This window comes from Trachemys scripta, chromosome 7, assembly GCF_013100865.1.
Source record: "Trachemys scripta elegans isolate TJP31775 chromosome 7, CAS_Tse_1.0, whole genome shotgun sequence".
NCBI lineage: Eukaryota > Metazoa > Chordata > Testudines > Emydidae > Trachemys > Trachemys scripta.
In genome coordinates this window covers 33,502,094-33,519,791 of record NC_048304.1, presented here as the reverse complement: position 1 = coordinate 33,519,791, position 17,698 = coordinate 33,502,094, and the positions used below count along the sequence as shown (strand labels likewise).

At 57.7% G+C, this 17,698-nt stretch overlaps 1 protein-coding gene across 1 annotated transcript; it reads left to right on the top strand.

The window, feature by feature from the left end:
• Nucleotides 1-69: 69 nt before the first annotated feature.
• On the top strand, nt 70-17,645 carry MTA2 (metastasis associated 1 family member 2). Its single transcript, XM_034775661.1, has 18 exons — nt 70-255; nt 2,547-2,614; nt 3,194-3,287; nt 5,320-5,437; nt 5,739-5,802; nt 6,057-6,174; nt 6,367-6,469; nt 6,596-6,695; nt 7,017-7,205; nt 7,486-7,560; nt 7,671-7,729; nt 8,036-8,133; nt 8,296-8,435; nt 8,829-9,057; nt 9,133-9,222; nt 15,864-15,982; nt 16,281-16,429; nt 16,940-17,645. The coding sequence occupies exons 1-18, from the start codon at nt 228-230 to the stop codon at nt 17,109-17,111; spliced, it is 2,013 nt and encodes a 670-aa protein (XP_034631552.1). The 5' UTR covers nt 70-227; the 3' UTR covers nt 17,112-17,645.
• Nucleotides 17,646-17,698: the final 53 nt, after the last annotated feature.

Below are 17,698 nucleotides of genomic sequence, written 5' to 3'. Positions count from 1 at the left end.
CCCGAAGCCGCCTCGGATATTTCCGAGCCTCCCCGATCCTTTCCCGGAGACCCTCGAAGCGCGGCCGGAACCGCCCGAAGTCGCCTGGCCCTGGCCTTGCGTGAGGAGGAGGAGGCGGCGGCGCGGCGGAGCGGGAGGAGATGAAGAGCGGCCGGGAGCGGGGCTAGCGAGGGCCCGAGTGGAGCCGGACGGAACCCCCTCCCCTTCCCCCATCGCGCGGCGGGGCCATGGCGGCCAATATGTACCGGGTGGGGGGTGAGTCGGGGCCGGGGCTGCCCCCGGCTGGGACTGAACTGGACAGAGCGGGGTTGGCCCGGGGGGAGTCAGTGCGCGGCTGGGCGGGGAGTGCGGGGAGCCGCGGGCTGGGGGAGTGAGCGGGGCAGACGGGGCTGGGGCGCCCCCAGGAGTGTGGCGCTGCGGGGCAGTGGCTGGGCCGGAGGTGTCAGTGTGGGGGGAAGCGGGGCTGGACGGGGCGGTGTGTCCCCAGCACTAGCGGATGGGGGGGGGTGCCCTCTTAGTTCCCTAGAGGAAGAGGCTGTTCTCCCCCCACATGCTGCGCCCCTGTGTCGGGGTAGGGGAGAGGGCGGAGTGATCTGACCCACGGGGAGCAGGCTGTATGGGGGGATGGGTGCTGGTTGGGGGTGGGGAGCAGCGGGTTTGTTATGTGGGGTTTGGGGTTATTATAGGGTGGGGGCGCTGTGGGATAGGGAGGTGGTTTCATCAGGTATGGGGTGTTCACAGGCTCTGGAGGGCATGGGGCAGTCGGGGGGGATCAGGTTGTGGGGGGGAGGTGGACAATGGGGGTAAGGGATGATGGGCTAGTTATGTGGGGGCAGGGGAGTCTGGTGTAGTGAGCTGGTGGCGTGGTGTGAAGAAGTTCAAGTACTGTGGGAAAATAGGGTACTTGGGGTTCTGGCTGGTGGGTTGGGCTGGTAATAGGCTGGTTATTTGGGGATGAGGTAGGTTGTGGTGGGAGCTGGCAGGGTATGGGGTGGAGGGAATCCTTTGGGGGGCAGTGAGTTTGGTTAAATGGGGTAAGGGAATTTACCGGGTGTGGGGCCCATATGGGGTCCGGGGCGGTGGGCTGGTTATATGGAGTACAAGCCTTGGTGAGCTGTGGGTATGGCTGGTCGGGGAGCGATTGGGGAATGGGGGTCAGTGAGGTGTTTATATGTGGTCAGGAGTTTGCTTGTGGAGTGTCTGGGGCAGCTGACCAAGTAGGGTGTGAGGTGCTTGTGGGGGAGAGTTGGGAGGAATCTGGTTGTGGGGAGGCCAGGGGGGCAGGTTATATGTGGGGGCAGTTTGGGGGTGTGGGGGGTGGGTTTGGAGGGCTGCTTGAGGTGTATGTAATTTTGGGGCAGTTAGGGGTGGGTTATGGGCTGAGGGAGGGGGTGTCTGGTTTGGGGATGTTGGGGAGAGTGGGTTATGTGGGGGGCAGTTTGTGGGTGTGGGTTGTGTGTGGGGGGGGGGAGGGCTGGGAGAGGTATATGTAGTTTTGGGGCTGTTGGGGGTGGATTATGGGCTGTGGGAGGAGGAGGCCTGGTTGGGGGATGTTGTGGAGGGTAAGTTATGTGGGGTAGCTTGGGGGTCTGGTTATGGAGATGGTGTGTGGAACAGTTGGTTGGGAGGTGGGGACAGTTGTGGGACATCTCATTTTAGAGCATTTGGGGGAGTGGCACTTTGGGGGAAGGGTCTCTCCTTCCTAGTGGCTCTATTTTATAACATCCTCCCCTTGTGCTGACTCTGGGGTGTCTTCCGCAGGTGTGTGTGTGATCTTGCACTGAGATCCCTTTGCAGTTGTGCTGCTTTGAGGGGGGGGCTGTCTCCTATCCTGGCAGCGCTTTGTCCACACCAGTACCTGGCTGTTTCGCTGCTTGGGCACTGTGGCTCAGCTACCTCCTGAGCCTGGTCAATGCTGCCCATGCCTAGCTTTTGCTGCTCCGGGCTGGAACCTATCACCAGGCACTGGCAATGCTGCCCTTAGACTGGGCCATGTCCGTGCAGATGTTTGGCAGGTGGTGCCAGCAGGGGGGCGCTGCCTGGCTGTGACTGGGAGTGGCAGTTGGGGGGTCTGGGTGCTAAGAGGGGTGGGATAGGAAGTTGGCCCCTGCTCTGGGGTGCTGCAGCCTGGGCAATGTTGCCTATGTGTGCAAGTGGGTGCTGATGGGAGGAATGTGTTGGTGCCTGCTGCTGTGCTAACTGGCGAGATGGAGACTGGGAGAGGGACCCCCCCTTTGGGGGCTGCCTGGTTACTGCTGTTCAGGGCCTGGCTGAGGGTGGGGACAGGAAACCCCATGGATACACCGGGTGCTTGGCAGGCGAGTATGAAACAGCTGGGGCAGTCTAGGTGAGGCAGCCCCACGGGGGAGGAGACGAATGCCCCATTGGGAGCAGGTGGCACTGGGATGGAGACTGAAGGTGGTGGTGAGCCCCCATGGGGACAGGTGGCTCGTGTGATGGCTCTGAGGGTTCAGCCTGTGCTTCCTGGGTGCCTGCCTATTCTCCTGATTTCCCTCCGACGTCTTCGGTCTCAATTCTCTCTGCAGATTACGTCTATTTTGAGAATTCCTCCAGTAACCCCTACCTCGTCCGGCGCATTGAGGAGCTCAACAAGGTGAGGGGCCATGAGACCACACCCAGGGGATCCCCCTCCACCACATGTCCTGCATGCATCCCTTAGGGCCACAGGACCACAGCCGGTACCTGTATGCTCACCCCCACCAGCTGTGCACCAGAGACCCACCCCCCCTCCACCTCCCTTGGGCTTTGGGACCAGAGCTAGACATCCGTACCCCCTCTCACACTAGAGACCCACATCTCTCCCCTGCCCCTCCTACTGGGCTTGGGCGCAACAGCCAGATGTACCCTGTCTATACATCCCCCCCCAAAGGCTAGGGACCTGCAGCCAGACCCCCACAGACACACACCATTGGGGATTTGTAGCCAGACCCCCTTTACAGGAGGGACCCCTTGGCCAGATTGAAAGGTTGCTCCTGGGGGCACTGCAGCCACTCTGAGCCTGCCATATGTACGTACAGGAGGGAGCTGGGATCCCCTGGCAGTTCCCTCAGTGCCCCAGCTGGGAGGCTGCACCAAGTGCTGTGTCTAGGGTGTGGGGGTGGTGAGGAGCAACTCCCAGGGGAACAGCAGTGCCAGCCTCTCCTCTCAGGCAGCGTCCTGCTCTCATCCCCAGACAGCTAATGGCAATGTGGAGGCCAAGGTGGTGTGTCTCTTCCGGCGCCGGGACATCTCCAGCAGCCTCAACAGCCTGGCTGACAGCAACGCTCGTGAGTGCTGGGGCCCATCCCCATGGCTCTACTGGCAGGCCTGGGGCCTCTGGGGTCTGCCTCAGGGGGAGCATGGAGTGGGGTAGAGGTCTTGGGGGCTATTAGGCTGTCTCAGGCTAGCAGGGGGTGGGTCTATCTTTGGGGATGAAGTAGTAGGGGCCTGCATAGGGTTGGGGGACAGTCCTAGTCATTGGGGAGCAGTGGCTCTCTCAGGTGTGGGGTCTTGGGCACTGGGATGTGTGTGTGGGGGCTGTTGGGGGGCAGTGGGGCATGTGTGGGGTGGGGCTGGTTGGAGGAATATTATGGCCCCGTGCCTGTGATGCAGGGCAGACATACTGACAGAGTTGCTGCTGCCTGGAGCTAGTGGGTAAAAGGCCACCCCGCCTGCCCCTCCCTGGGCAGCTCCCTGCTTGCCTGGCTAGGAAAGCTGCCAGCTCCTTTCCCAGCCCCGTCTCCTCCTTCCCCTCCCCGTAGGCTGCAGGCACTGGGTAAGAGTGGCACTAATCCTTGTCATTTGTGGTATGAGGCAGGGAGTGTCTCTGGGGTGATGAGCCCCCCAGCACACAGTACAGTCAGGGTCCCTCCTCCTCCTCCCCGTCTCACGCCTATTCAACCTGCATTGGGCAGTGTCCAAGGATCTGTGAAGGGTCTTGCAGGTGCCTAGACTTTGACCTTTCACCCCAAGAGCACTGGTGTCAAACACACAATCAGCAAATGCAACTGAGGAGACCCAAGCCTAGGGTGTGTGTGTGGGGGGGAGGGGAATGTTAGTTCATTTCCCAGTCCAGAGCTGGGGTAGCAGGGGGCCGCAGATTGGGAGTGAGGGGCACCAGCAGAGCTGTAGGCGGGGGGGAGGGGCTGGCACAGCAGGGGGCTGTGGGTCAGGAGTGAGGGGTGCTGGGGCCGGAGCTTGCCCAGCTCTCCCTAGCCCCTCATGTATGAGGCTGCTGCAGCATGGAGGCCATGGGCAGTGCAGAGTTAACAGGCCGTGGGAGCTCTTCCGGTTGGGGCCTGTGCTAGCTGCTCGCCTGGGCTTGGGGTTTCCGGGCCTGTTTGGTGGGGGCCACCCTTGACTCTGCCCAAGTGGGGTGGGCGAGGAGTGGGACTGGGTCCCAGGGGGCTGCCCCCGCCTACCCTGCCCCCACCCCACAGGGCTTCCTGAACACGTGAACAGGGTGGAATCAGTGCCGTCCCCCACTGGGCTGCTGCCAAGTGCTGGAGACAGTGGGGCTGGGAGAACAATGAGCTTCGTGGCGGGTGGCGCAGCTTGGCCACTTCCTGCTTTGAGGAGGGAGGGCCTCTGAGGATGGGGGGAGCATGCTCTGCTAGAGGGAGGGTTCTGAGGGGGGTGCATTCTGCTCTTGGGCAGTGGGGGAGGGTTAACCTGGGGCGGTGCTGTGCTCTGGGGGTTATTGGGGAGGGGGTACACACTGCTTTTCAGCATGGGGAGGGTTAACCCCGGGGAGGGTTAACTCCAGGCAGGTGCTCTGCTCCAGGGGGAGTTACGGGTGCTCCTGGGCAGGGAGGGGATGTTTAAGCCTGGAGCTTGCCCTGTTCTGGGCAGGGCAGTGTGCTGTGAAACTGGTGGGGGTAGGAAGGGGGAGGTTCAGCTTGGGGGCTGAATGGGGGGTAGGGCAGTACTCTCTGCTCTTGGGGGATAGAGTGGGTGATGGGAGCAGCAGAGCTTTGCTCCTGGGACTGGGGGGGCGGGCGAAATTGGGGGCAGTGAGTAATTAGGGATGGACAGCAGCAGCCTTGGGGCTGGGATGTGGGAGGGTGGGGTCTGATTTTGCTGTAGGGGCTGGGGTCTCTGTGGGGCTGTCTGTCAGGGAGAAGTGTGTGTGGTGGGGGTCTGGGGTCTCCATGGGGCTCTCTGTTGGGGAGGTCTTTGTGGGGCTCTCTGTTGGGGGGAGGTGGTGGGGCTGGGGTCTCTTTGTTGGGGGGAGGTGGGCAGGCTGGGAGCTCTGTGGAAGCTCTTTGTCGGGGGGAGATGATGCGGCTGGGAGCCCCTGACCCTCGTGTCCTGCCGCAGGCGAGTTTGAGGAGGAGTCGAAGCAGCCGGGGGTGTCGGAGCAGCAGCGGCACCAGCTGAAGCATCGTGAGCTCTTCCTGTCGCGCCAGTTTGAGTCGCTGCCAGCCACCCACATACGGTGCGTGGGGGAGCTCTGCTGGGCACGGGGGCTAGGGCTCTTTTGAGGGAGAGGCCTTCCTCGGCCTGGGGGGCCTTATCCTGGGTTTCGTGCCTCCCTGTTGCCATCTCCTGGGTCTGTGTCCTCTGGGGCGGTCCAGCACCAAACCAGTTTCACAGGGAGGGGTGTGAGCCCGGGGCAGCAGCTCTGTAGGGCCGACTCTGCTGCTGCTGCTGGGATGTGGGGATCCCTCAGGGCCCCGATCTGGGGCGGGGGAACCATGGGGCCAGCCTGTGATGTGACCTGTGCTTGGTTCCTGCAGGGGGAAATGCAGCGTCACGCTGCTCAACGAGACTGACATCCTCAGCCAGTACCTGGAGAAGGAGGTGAGGAGTTGGGCCTTTGGAGGGGCTGGGCCTACAGGGGTTGAGGGGCTGGGCTCAGCGCCCTGGAACTGGTCAGGGAGTGGGGGCAGGGAGGAAGGAGGACTTGCCCCCTGGCCTGGCTGCTGGTGAGAAGGGTTGAAACCAGGGCAGAGCTCTCTCTTGGGGGTATGGGAAGAGCTGTTTCTGGGTGGGGCAGGGTTGTGAGAGACCAGTCTGCTGGGGTGCCCTGCCTAACCCCTCTGCCCCTACCCCAGGACTGCTTCTTCTACTCGCTGGTCTTTGACCCTGTCCAGAAGACGCTTCTGGCTGACCAGGGGGAGATTCGGGTCGGCTGCAAGTTCCAAGCTGAGATCCCCGACCGGCTGGCTGAAGGTGATGGGGGAGGGTGTCTCCTGGACCGATCTGGGCACCTGGGGGAGGTCAGTCTCGTTCTCTGGGGCAGCCGTGTCCCGGAGGGAGGGCCCCAATGCCCTAGGGGAGCCATGTACCTTGCCTGCCTCTCTCGGGGTGAGGGGTGGGGGAAGAGATGCAGTATCGTCTTTCCTGACTGGCTCCTCCCCACAGGTGAGTCGGACAATCGGAACCAGCAGAAGATGGAGATGAAGGTCTGGGACCCCGACAACCCACTGACCGACCGGCAAATTGACCAATTCTTGGTGGTGGCTCGGTGAGATGCCAGCTCGGGGGCGGGGGCACAGTGCTCCATGGACTTGGGGGGGAGAGGAGGGGGTCTCTTGGTTCACGTGGGGCTCCCTTGGGGTCTGGGTTGTCGCTAACCTGTGTCCCTCCCCAGGGCCGTCGGGACCTTTGCTCGAGCTCTGGACTGCAGCAGCTCCATCCGGCAGCCCAGTCTGCACATGAGCGCAGCCGCCGCCTCCCGGGACATCACACTGGTGAGAAGGAGATGGGGGGGCAGGGAACAGGCTGTGTGTTTTCTGAGTTCTGCAGTCCATTTGTGTGGTGTCCTTATCCCCAGTGGCTCCTGGAGGAGCCCCTACAGCCCAAGGTGACTCACTGGATGTGACAGGGGCCTCAGAAGCTGCCTCAACCCTCCTGACCCAAGGCTGGGGGGCTCGGGTTGCCCCCTGCCCAGAGGGTTGAGAGACGTAACCCCTGGGGAACATTGCACTCCTCTCATGGGGTGCTGGCTCGGAGGCTCGTGTGTCCCCCGGCAGCCAGGAGAGACAGCCTGCTGACCAACCCTTTCCTCGCAGTTCCATGCCATGGACACGCTGCAGCGGAACGGCTACGACCTGGCCAAGGCCATGTCGACGCTGGTGCCCCAGGGGGGCCCAGTGCTGTGTCGCGACGAGATGGAGGAGTGGTCGGCCTCGGAGGCCATGCTCTTTGAGGAGGCGCTGGAGAAGTACGGCAAGGACTTCAATGACATCCGACAGGACTTTGTGAGTGGGGATGGGGGGGGGATGGATCTGCCTGGGACCCGCTCTAAGGCCTTCCTTTGTGGGAGTGGTAAGAACCTTCCAGGCACCCACACTGGACTGCTCCATCTTGGGGGGACGTGGACCCAGGAGAGGGATTGGGACCCCTGGAGACTGATCCTGCACTGGCTTGGGTCGGCATGGGAGGCTGAGGCACTGCTGTCTCCCTCCCACCCCATGCCTCCTGGGGCTGGGTGTGTGGGGCTCTCCTGGCGCTGTCTGACCACCTCTCTGGCCCTTGCAGCTGCCCTGGAAGTCCTTGGCCAGCATTGTGCAGTTCTACTACATGTGGAAAACCACCGACCGCTACATCCAGCAGGTGAGCTGGGCCCGGGAGGTGAGGGGCTCTGGGACTGGGCCTTCCTCCTGCCGGGAGTGAGTGAGGGGGCTGCATCTCCTCCCCTGCTTAGGCCGTGTCTCTGTTTGCAGAAAAGGTTGAAGGCCGCTGAAGCTGATAGCAAACTGAAGCAGGTCTACATCCCTACCTAGTGAGTATTGTGGGGGTGTGTGTGGGTGTGGCAGTCACCCCTGCCTAGTGTGAGCATGGGGGAAGGGCGGTCACCCCTGCCTAGTGTGAGCGTGGGGGAGGGGGTGGTCACCCCCAGTGTGAGCATGTGGGGGAGGTAGGACAGGAGGCTAGGCCTGAGGGAGGGGCTATGTCCCCTTCTAGTGGGGTCTGGGATAAGAGGTGCCTGTCCCATGCACTGTGGGGAGCAGGCCCCCTGCCCTCCCCCTAGGTGGTGGGTGGTCTGGAGTTGGAGTTGGGTGTGACCTCGTCTCTTCTCCCCTGGCAGCACTAAACCTAACCCCAATCAGATCATCTCGGTGGGCTCCAAGCCTGGCATGAACGGGGCTGGCTTCCAGAAGGGGCTGACCTGTGAGAGCTGCCACAGTGAGTGCTGACGTGGGGCTCCAAGGCTGGGGGTGGAGGGCCCTGACTGCTGCCATGGTTCTTGTCCCGGGGGAGGGGGCGGATCCCTGGGCCTTCCTGTCAGCAGGTTGCTCAGCTGTGGAGTCCCCTCCCCCTAATACTGCAGTCTCTCCTCGCCCTCAGCCACCCAGTCAGCACAGTGGTATGCCTGGGGCCCGCCCAACATGCAGTGCCGCCTCTGCGCCTCCTGCTGGATCTACTGGAAGAAATACGGGGGGCTGAAGACCCCGACACAGCTGGAGGGAGCCGCCCGCAGTGCCACGGTAATGCCGGCTGAGGGGCATGGCACCACAGTAACACCTCCCGGGGGATGGGCATGCAGGGCACTGACAGTGTGGTGGCAATCCCTGCCCGGGGCATAGGCATGCAGGGAGCTCGGTAATGCCTGCTGGAGTGGATGGGCATGGGTGCGGCCCTCCATGGTTAATGCCTGCGTTTGGGGGTTGGTGGGGGGGCAGGGGTATTAGGCTGCACTGGGGAGGCCCTCATTCCTCGTGGTCCCGGGGGTGTACATACCCCACAGGTTGAGAGCTGGGGACTGCCAGCACTTGAGCCTTGGGCTCCTCTGTCCAGCCTGTGCTGGGCTGTGTCCCTGACCCCAGGCTCTCCCAGTGCCCCATGCTGGGCCCTGACCCACCTACCCTTCTGTGTCGCAGGAGCCGCACTCCAGGGGCCACATGTCAAGGCCGGAAGCCCAGAGCCTTTCTCCCTACACGACCAGCGCCAACCGGGCCAAGCTGCTGGCCAAGAACCGCCAGACCTTCCTGCTGCAGACCACCAAGCTGACCCGCATTGCCCGCCGCATGTGCCGCGACATCCTGCAGCCACGCCGTGCTGCCCGGCGCCCCTATGCTCCTATCAACGCCAACGCCATCAAGGCTGAGTGTACGTGTGCTGGGCTGGGAGGGAGGGCACCATGGGCTCCCCCATCTCACACCCACTCTCTGCTTCCCTCCATAGGCTCTATCCGGCTACCCAAGGCAGCCAAGACCCCCCTGAAGATTCACCCCCTGGTGCGACTGCCGCTGGCCACCATCGTCAAAGAGCTGGGTAAGGGCCAGGGGCACGGAGCTCTAGGCACAGCAGGGAGAGCCCAGCTTGGGAGGACTGAGGCCTGCAGCCCCACACCTGCCTGGCTTCCCATGCCCCACACCAGCCTTACCTCCATTCCAAGGGGGAAACTCCTCAGCCCCCCCATTGACCGGACAGCACTGCTCTCCACTTGAACAGGGCTGTTGCTCCACGGTCTTTGAGTGTTTGTCTGTGGATCCCACTCTAGGTGCATCTGCATGAGGTTGGATGCCCTTGCATGCCCTCGGCTGTGGGCATAAAGGGCAGAATGGATGCAACTGTACCTCAGTTCCTCTTGCTGCCCCTGGCAGCAAGATGGAGCCAGGCTATGGCTGCCTGCTGCCCTCAGCATGTTTCATAGTGGTAGGTAGGTTGCCTTAATCCCTTAAATGCTTTTTTCCCTTAGTTTTCTCAACGATCCCCTCCCCGCTTCTCCCAAGTTCCTTATTTTTCTTTGGTGCTTTATGGATTGAAGGCCCTCAGGCTTTCCACCCTGTGCTTGTTCCCCTTTCCCATGGACATGGCCCTTAACTATCTGCTTAGGCAAGACATGTATCTGATTGGTGCACGCTCTGCTGGTCCTTTTTGTCAACAAGACAATCAGGGACACTCGGCTGAAATGCTGCTTCTGGAGCAGTCGTGGGGCACTTTGAACCCAGAAGAACGGATATCAGGCTCCACACAAGACCTTCAACTTCAAGTCCCTGGCAGTCAGTGCTGCTGGCAGCTGGGATGCAGCTCCTGAGACCGGTACCATTTGGGGAATCGGAAATGGTACCAATGGGCCAGCCACAGCTGCCAAAAGTCAGCTTGGCATCACTGGTTGCTCCAGTGCTGAAGACTGGTACCACATCCTCCACTCTGAGGCAGACTTGCCCAGAACACCAGACCACACTTGGCTTTAGGCACCAATCTACCTTCCCTGAACCAGGAGGTGCCGAGAGGCCTAAGAAAAGTCATTGGCCTTCAGTCCCCTCCCTCTCAGAATCCAGGGGCAAGTGACAAGGAATCGAGTGGTTTTTGGTTTTGGGAATTGCTACTTCTCTGGTCCCAAGGATGCTACACACGGAACAAACTTCAACAGCTGTACTGACACACCAGCCAAGAGGTCACTCTGCTGTCGCAGGAAATCTCCTCTCCCTCTCCAGACCAGACCACACCACACCACCACCTCCCGCCCATGTACCGGGCTCTGGGAAGGGTTCCTCTCCAGTGAACACCACTTGTTTCAGAGCGCTGGTCTGTCCTCTGACACCCACCTCCATGGCAGTGGTCTGACCTGCCCCACTCTTACAGCTCTTCACTGTGGCCGTACTGGGCTCTGCTCTGAAAATCCTCCAGAAGTAGCTCTCCCTCTAGCACACTGGCAAGCAAAGAATGTTCCACTGTCCTGCAGCTTTGACTACAAGGCCCCCTTGAGAGACGACCCAGATCCCTTGGCCGTGAGACGCTTGGAGGGTTAGAGATGAGGAAGAACATCCGCAGAGGAAGGAGAGACAGGTCCTGAAACTGAGGAGCAGTGTCCCCAACCTCTCCGATAGATCCCTCCTTGTCTCACCCGATGAAGCGGCCTCTGCTCTGGATGCCTACAGAATATTTCAGGAGCAGACTACTCAGACTCTGATGCCCTAGAAACTGAGAGCTCAGTGATCCAAGACCCCTCATCCCTCAGACTGTTTGACATCTTTGCTCTGGGCAGGATGGTGATGCCAGTCGGGAAGGGCACAATGGAGCCAGTCACAGATCTCTGGAAGCCGCTGGGTACCTTCACCCTAACTTCAAAGCAAGCAGAGAAAAAAGATCAAGTTCTGCAAAAGGGAGCTGAGAAGTTCTACACCCACCTGGTCCCTGGATTCCTGGTGGTCTTGGAAGGAGAGAGACAGAGAGCCTGGTCCACTGATGTCTACTCTGAAAGACAAAATCCCCAATAGAAAGCTTGACCTCTCAGGTAGAAAAGCTTATTTCTCAGCCTCTTCCCAGGTACAGATAGCAAATTACCAAGCACTATTCTGAGTCGGACTCTAACTTGGGAGAAAGTAGCTCCCTTTATCAGTAGACTTTAAGAGGATAGACAATATCTAAAGGCAATAACATCTGTCACTGGTGCAAACATCTCTCCAAGCAGCCATGGATGCTTGGGATATGCAGCTAGATCCATGGCTGTGGGAGTCACCACATGGCTAAAAGCCCCAGGTGTCCCAAAGGAGTTTCAGAATACCATTTCAGACTGGCTGTTCAAAAGATATTTAGCCTGTACTATCATGCTCTACATTCCCTGAAGGATTCCAGAGACCTGCTGTGATCATTGGGCATTCGTACCCCAGCCTACAGAAGGAAGCCAGATCAGGCAAGGAACAGACATCTGCTCGCAGCAGCAGCCCAGGTTTTCTCATGCACCACTAGCCATCCCAACTTCATTGTCTGGGGAGCAGGTTTGACACAGAGGTCAAGAGTCACAATCCAGAGCTGCTCTCCCCAACCTTATCTAGGGATGCCACCTTTATTCACTCTGATGTGGAGTAGAGTAATTACTGACCAATGGGTACTATAAGTTATCTCCCAGGGTACTCCCATTCCAGTCTCTGCCCCCTTTCCTGTCCCTCTCCAGGGGCCCTTCTCATGAAAACCAATTGCAAGTGGCCTCCCTGCTTTGCCTAGGAGCAGTGAAGAGGTTTCTACTCCTGATAATTCTTTATTCCAAGAAAAAAGGGGGACCACATCCCATCCTCAACTTGAGAAGACCGAACAGGCACATATGCACCTTCCTGGATGGCAACGCTCGCATCCCTCAGTTACAGGCTCAAGGCTGGTTTGTGGTTCCAGACTTACAGGATGTGCCCTTCCTGTGGGCTAGAGCGGTCATGCTATGGAAGTACCTCTGACTGTAGGGTCAACCATTATCACTGCAAGGTGCTGACCTTTGGTCTCTCCAGAGGATCAAGAGTCTTCACAAAGTACCTGAAGAGACAGAGCATGGATGTCTAGGCAGCCCCATCAGGAAGTCTCCCTAGATTTTGTCCTTGGCCTATTCAAGAAACTTGGCCTTATCATAGAACTGGAAGGGAACTTACTAAGTCATCTAGTCCAGTCCCCTGCACTCAAGGCAGGACTAGGTAATAACTAGACCATCCTTAACAGGCGTGTGTCTAACCTGCTCCTAAAAACCTCCAATGACGGAGATTCTACAACCTCCCTAGGCAATTTGTTCCAGTGCTTAACCACCCTGACAGTTAGGAAGTTTTTCCTAAACCTCCCTGGCTGCAATTTAAGCCCATTGCCTCTTGTCCTATCCTCTGAGCTTAACGAGTACAATTTACCTCCCTCCTCCTCGCAACAACCTTTTATGTACTTGAAAACTGTTATCACGTCCCCACCTCAGTCTTCTCTTCTCCAGACTAAACAAACCTAATTTTTTCAATCTTCCCTCATAGGTCATGTTTTCTAGACCTTTAATCAATTTTGTTGCTCTTCTCTGGAATTTCTCCAGTTTGTCCACATTTCCTGAAATGTAGCGCCCAGAACTGGACACAATACTCCAGCTGAGGCCTTATCAGTTACTTCTCGTGTCATGCTTACAACATTCCTGCTAATACATCTCAGGAGGATGTTTGCCTTTTTTGCAATATTACATTGTTGACTCATATTTAGCTTATGATCCACTATGACCCCCCCAGATCTTTCCGCAGAACTCCTTCCTAGGTAGTCATTTCCCATTTTGTATGTGTGCAACTGATTTGTTCTTTCCTAAGTGGAGTACTTTGCATTTGTCCTTACTGAATTTCATACTACTTACTTCAAACCTGATGTCCAGATCATTTTGAATTTCAATCCTATCCTCCAAAGCACTTGCAACCCCTCCCAGCTTGGTATCGTTTGCAAACTTTATAAGTGTACTCTCTATGCCATTATCTAAATCATTGATGAAGATGCACCGAACCGGACCCAGAACCGATCCTTGTGGGACCCCATTCATTATGCCCTTCCAGCTTGACTGAACCACTGAAAACTACTCTCTGGGAACAGTTTTCCAACCAGTTATGCACCCACCTTATAGTAGCTCCATCTAGGTTGTATTTCCCTAGTTTGTTTATGAGAAGGTCACGCACAACAGTATCAAAAGCCTTACTAAAGTCAAGATATACCACGTCTACCGCTTCCCCACTAGCCACAAGGCTTGTTACCCTGTCAAAGACCACTATTAGGTTGGTTTGACAGGATTTGTTCTTGACAAATTCATGCTGATTGTAACTTATCACCTTATTATCTTCTAAGTGTTTGCAAATTGATTGCTTAATTATTTGCTCCATTATCTTTCCAGCTACTGAAGCTGACTGGTCTGTAATTCCCTGGGTTGTCCTTATATCCCTTTTTATAGATTGGTACTATATTTGTCTTCTTCCAGGCTTCTGGAATTTCTCCTGTCTTGATGATGATAAATTCCAGCAAATTATCCCTCCACAGATGGTTCATAGTAGCTCTGACTGATTCCCAGTTCATCAGTGGTGTACCTTCCCGAGGAGAGATTTCCCCAGATAATCATTGGCCATGGCAGGGGCCTCAAGCAGTAGTGCACTTTGCTCCCTCCTAGTCTCTGCCTGTGGCACATACTAGTTTAGTCCCGAGAGGGCTGTAATACTTAGTCTACTCCAGGTTATTGAGCCCAATAGCCTGAGTTAACTGGGTGGGGTTGAGTGGTCTGTGCTATACAGGAGGTCAGACTAGATGCCCTCATAGTCCTCCTGGCTTAAACTCTGTGACCTCCTACATCAAATTAAATCAATCAGCCATGTTGAAAACCTGTCCTCGACTCTTAAGCTGCTCTGACATGCTGCTGCTAGCTAGGCTTTGCCTCCCCCAGCACAGGGCTGGCTCAGGTCCGTATATTGCCTTACAAGACAGATGTGCACGTCATTGTCCCAATTCATATCCTGTCATCATTAAACTGGTGGACAGAAGCTCTGCATCTCCATCCTTCCACCAACAAAGACCTCAGTCCCAGATGCTTCTGGGACAGGCTGGGGTGCTTGGATGGACCAGCTTCAGATAGGGGAATCACCATCTCTGGGAGAGATGAGACTGCCTACAACCATCTCTCTAGTTGCTGGATCTCATTCAAATGTCACCTCTGCCTTCAATAGCACTACCAGATTGTCCTGATATAGTATCTCAGAATCATTCTCCAGCCAGACGCAAACATCTAACTATCTACTTGTGTTGGCTGGTTAAGGGTTGCCAGTAGAGCCTGTTCATTGCAAGTCTGAGGACTGATTTTACCAAGCAGAAAGCCCTCCACGAGGAGAACCAACTTCTCACAATGAGAAGATCCTCAGTCTGGGAGCAACCATGTAGCCATGACTCTCTGGAAAGCCCTGGTGTCAAGAATCTTGACTGTGTGGTCTGCATCTGAATCTCTGTGGACTCTAGATCAGTTCGGTCAAGGTCCACCTTGCAGCAGCTAGAGCATGCCAGCCCAGTCAGTCATGTGGTGTATTCTCCCCCCTACTGTTCCTCCAACAGTTAGAAAGTCAAATAAAGGCCTGGCAGGGCTCATGTAGCCACCTCTGAGCCCATCTCTGAATATTCCCTTCAGCACCTTACTCTCAAAGTGGCTCTTCTGGTGGCCATTCCATCAGCCAAGCACGTCGGCAAACTCCAAGTCCCCTGGCTCCATTATACCATGTTTCATCCACATCAGGGGATGGCAAGACTACTTCCTAAAGTTGTTTTAAGATTCCCACTGAATCCAGAAAGTGAATTTCCCTGTTTTCTTTCCTAAATACAATTCCTTTTGGGGGGGGAAAGAAGTAGCTCCAAGCTGGAGAGATCTCTACAGCCCTGTTCTCTTACCTAGTAGGACCAGTCTCCCCGCCTTTTGGTTGCATTAACTGGCATTGCTAAGGGACAAGTGGTCTCTTCCTAGAGCCCATCTCAATGGCTTCCCCAGTGGATTCTAGTGTTATCACATGGCAGGTGTTTCCTCTCCCCAGGTATCACAGCTTTTTCAGCCAGAGGTCAGGCTGCCTCCTCTGAATGTTTCAGGAACCCTCCCGTTGGAGTAACCTGCTGCCCTGTGTCCAAAGCTGTGCCCTAGACTGGGCTTTAAGCCCAGAGGCCAGGTTCAGAAAGGCCATGTTCCAATCACTGTTCAGGGCCACTGATAGCACCAGGGAGGTGGGACTGCTGGTCAATCACCTAGGATGAGATCTGTGCAGGCACACACACGAGGGAACAGAGGGATGGTCATGGCCACACCGCCCTTCATATCCTCAAGGTGTGCGGAGAGGGAACAGGGCAGACAGGACACTGGTGTGGCCCCAACGGGCACTGCTGGGCAAATGATTCCCATCTTGCATGTGGGCTCATACACTTAGAGGGGAATTCCCATGGACACCACCGACCGCAAGCCCCCCAGTTAGTGCAAGTTAAGGAATGCCCAAGGGGAGGTTGGGGTGCAGCCCTGCAGAATCCTCATGGGGGGTGCAGTGGGGCATTGTGGTGGGGGAGGGCTCTATTTGATTAATATAGTGGGGTGGGGGTGCATGGAGAGTTAAGATGTTGGGGAGGGGCAGAGGGCGATGAACGAGGCTGTGGGATCCTAATGGTGCTGTCTGGTTTTCCAGCTGCGCAGGCCCCTCTGAAACCAAAAACGCCACGCGGCACCAAGACGCCCATAAACCGGAACCAAATGAGCCAGAACCGGGGCCTGGCCGGCATCGTGGGCAAGAGGGCATACGACAGCGTGAGTGCCACGCACACACTCTGGGGTGGGGGGCAGCGATGGCATGAGTGACGGGGGAGGGGGTCCCCACCCATGGGTGGGTGCTCGCTGTCAGAACTTCCTGCCTGTGCTCCAGAACCCCAGAGCCCCTTCCTAAGGGGGGCGCTGCTCAGGCAACCCCATGGGAGTCAGGTTAGTGGGTCCCAACAGAGGGTGGGGCTCAGCTGATGGTTCCGGTCTGTGATTGATGTAGGGGGTGGGGTCCATGCAGAGGAGGCGGTAAGGCCCAGCTGATGGCTCTGGTCTGTGATTGGTGCAGGTGGCAGGGAGCGGGGTCCCGTTTTCGGCCAATGGCCGACCTATGACCTCGGGGATGCGGTCGAGTGCCCAGCCAGCTGTCAAGCGTCAGAAGCTGAACCCAGCTGATGCCCCCAACCCTGTTGTCTTCGTGGCCACTAAGGACACCAGGTACCTTGGGGGTGAGGGGCAGAGGGGGCCCCAGGTAATGTGGGGGAAGGGGAGTCACTAGCTCACGGAGGACAGGTCCCACCAGGCAATGGGGGAAATCATGGCAGGTGGGGGGACAGGCAGAGGGGACACCTGGTAATGGGAGTGGATTGGTGGGGAGCACCCCAAGGCCAACTGGGGAAGAATCGAAGCTCTCAGTTGGATGGGGTGAAATTGGGGGTTTTAGTCTCACCCCCCCACTCCAACCCACTAGTCTTCAAATGGGGGAGGGCATTCCATCTCTTCTCTCCCCCCCAACCTCTGGGAGGAGGGCTGGGGCTGTGGCCTCATTCTTGCTGTGACTTGCTGCCCCTCACCGAGCTGAGGGCTCTGTGTGTTGCAGCAGCAGGAGCTATCTGGGTTGTGCCTGCTTGAACCTACAGCTGCCTGGGGGGGGGGGGGGTATTTGGAGGGAACCTGCCCCCCTGCTTGCAGGCTGTCCCACTCTGACCCGCTGTCTGTCTCCTGCAGGGCGCTGCGCAAGGCTCTCACCCACCTGGAGATGCGCCGAGCTGCCCGTAGGCCCAACCTGCCACTCAAGGTGAAGCCAGTGCTGCCCATACGGCCTGTGGTAGCGCCGCTGGTGCCGGGGCCCCCAGCCCACCCTGCCAGCACCAGTGAACCCATCATCCTGGAGGACTGAGCCCAGCCCCTCTTCCCAGAGCCGCATCTCCCCCTTCTCCAGAGCCTGTGTACATGGCAGGCTGGGCTGCAGTGCCTGGTTCCACGTGTCCCCGTTGGGGCTTCCCCAGCCCCCTCAGGGATCAGCCCAGGGGTGTGAGGAGCAGGGGTGTGGCTTCCACTTTTTTAAAATATATTTTTATTTCCACAAACTCCCACTCCCTCTTCAGGGCTGGGGTGTTTGTGTTAGGATCGTGGGGAGGTTGAAGTGGGGAGCCAGGGACTCCGTCTGCCCCCTCTCCCCAAATGCAGTTACTTCTCGTCTTTCCTTCTTTCCCTGTGTTGGTTCTGCTGTCTCTGCTCATTTCCCACAAGCCACAGCTCTGCCCCCACCCCCCAAGCCCATGTCCCCAGCTGGGCCCAGCTCCACCTCCCCCACCCCCCCCAGCCGGGCCTGGGTTTTGTACATGATCAGAGAGGAGAATGTCTGTTTTTTTAACTCGACCTGTAACCAGTTCTTATAGCAACCAGGAAATAAACCAACGCCTTTTCTTCACCTGCCCACTGCTGGGGGAGGAGGTGGCTGGGGCTCACTTGATGGGAGAGGGA

Bases quoted from the DNA above. Each gene is read 5' to 3' on its own strand.
- MTA2 (XM_034775661.1), top strand. From the start codon at position 228: ATGGCGGCCAATATGTACCGGGTGGGGG. The intron at 256-2,546 runs GTGAGTCGGGGC...TTCTCTCTGCAG, and splicing joins CAATATGTACCGGGTGGGGG to ATTACGTCTATTTTGAGAAT. The intron at 3,288-5,319 runs GTGAGTGCTGGG...GTCCTGCCGCAG, and splicing joins CCTGGCTGACAGCAACGCTC to GCGAGTTTGAGGAGGAGTCG.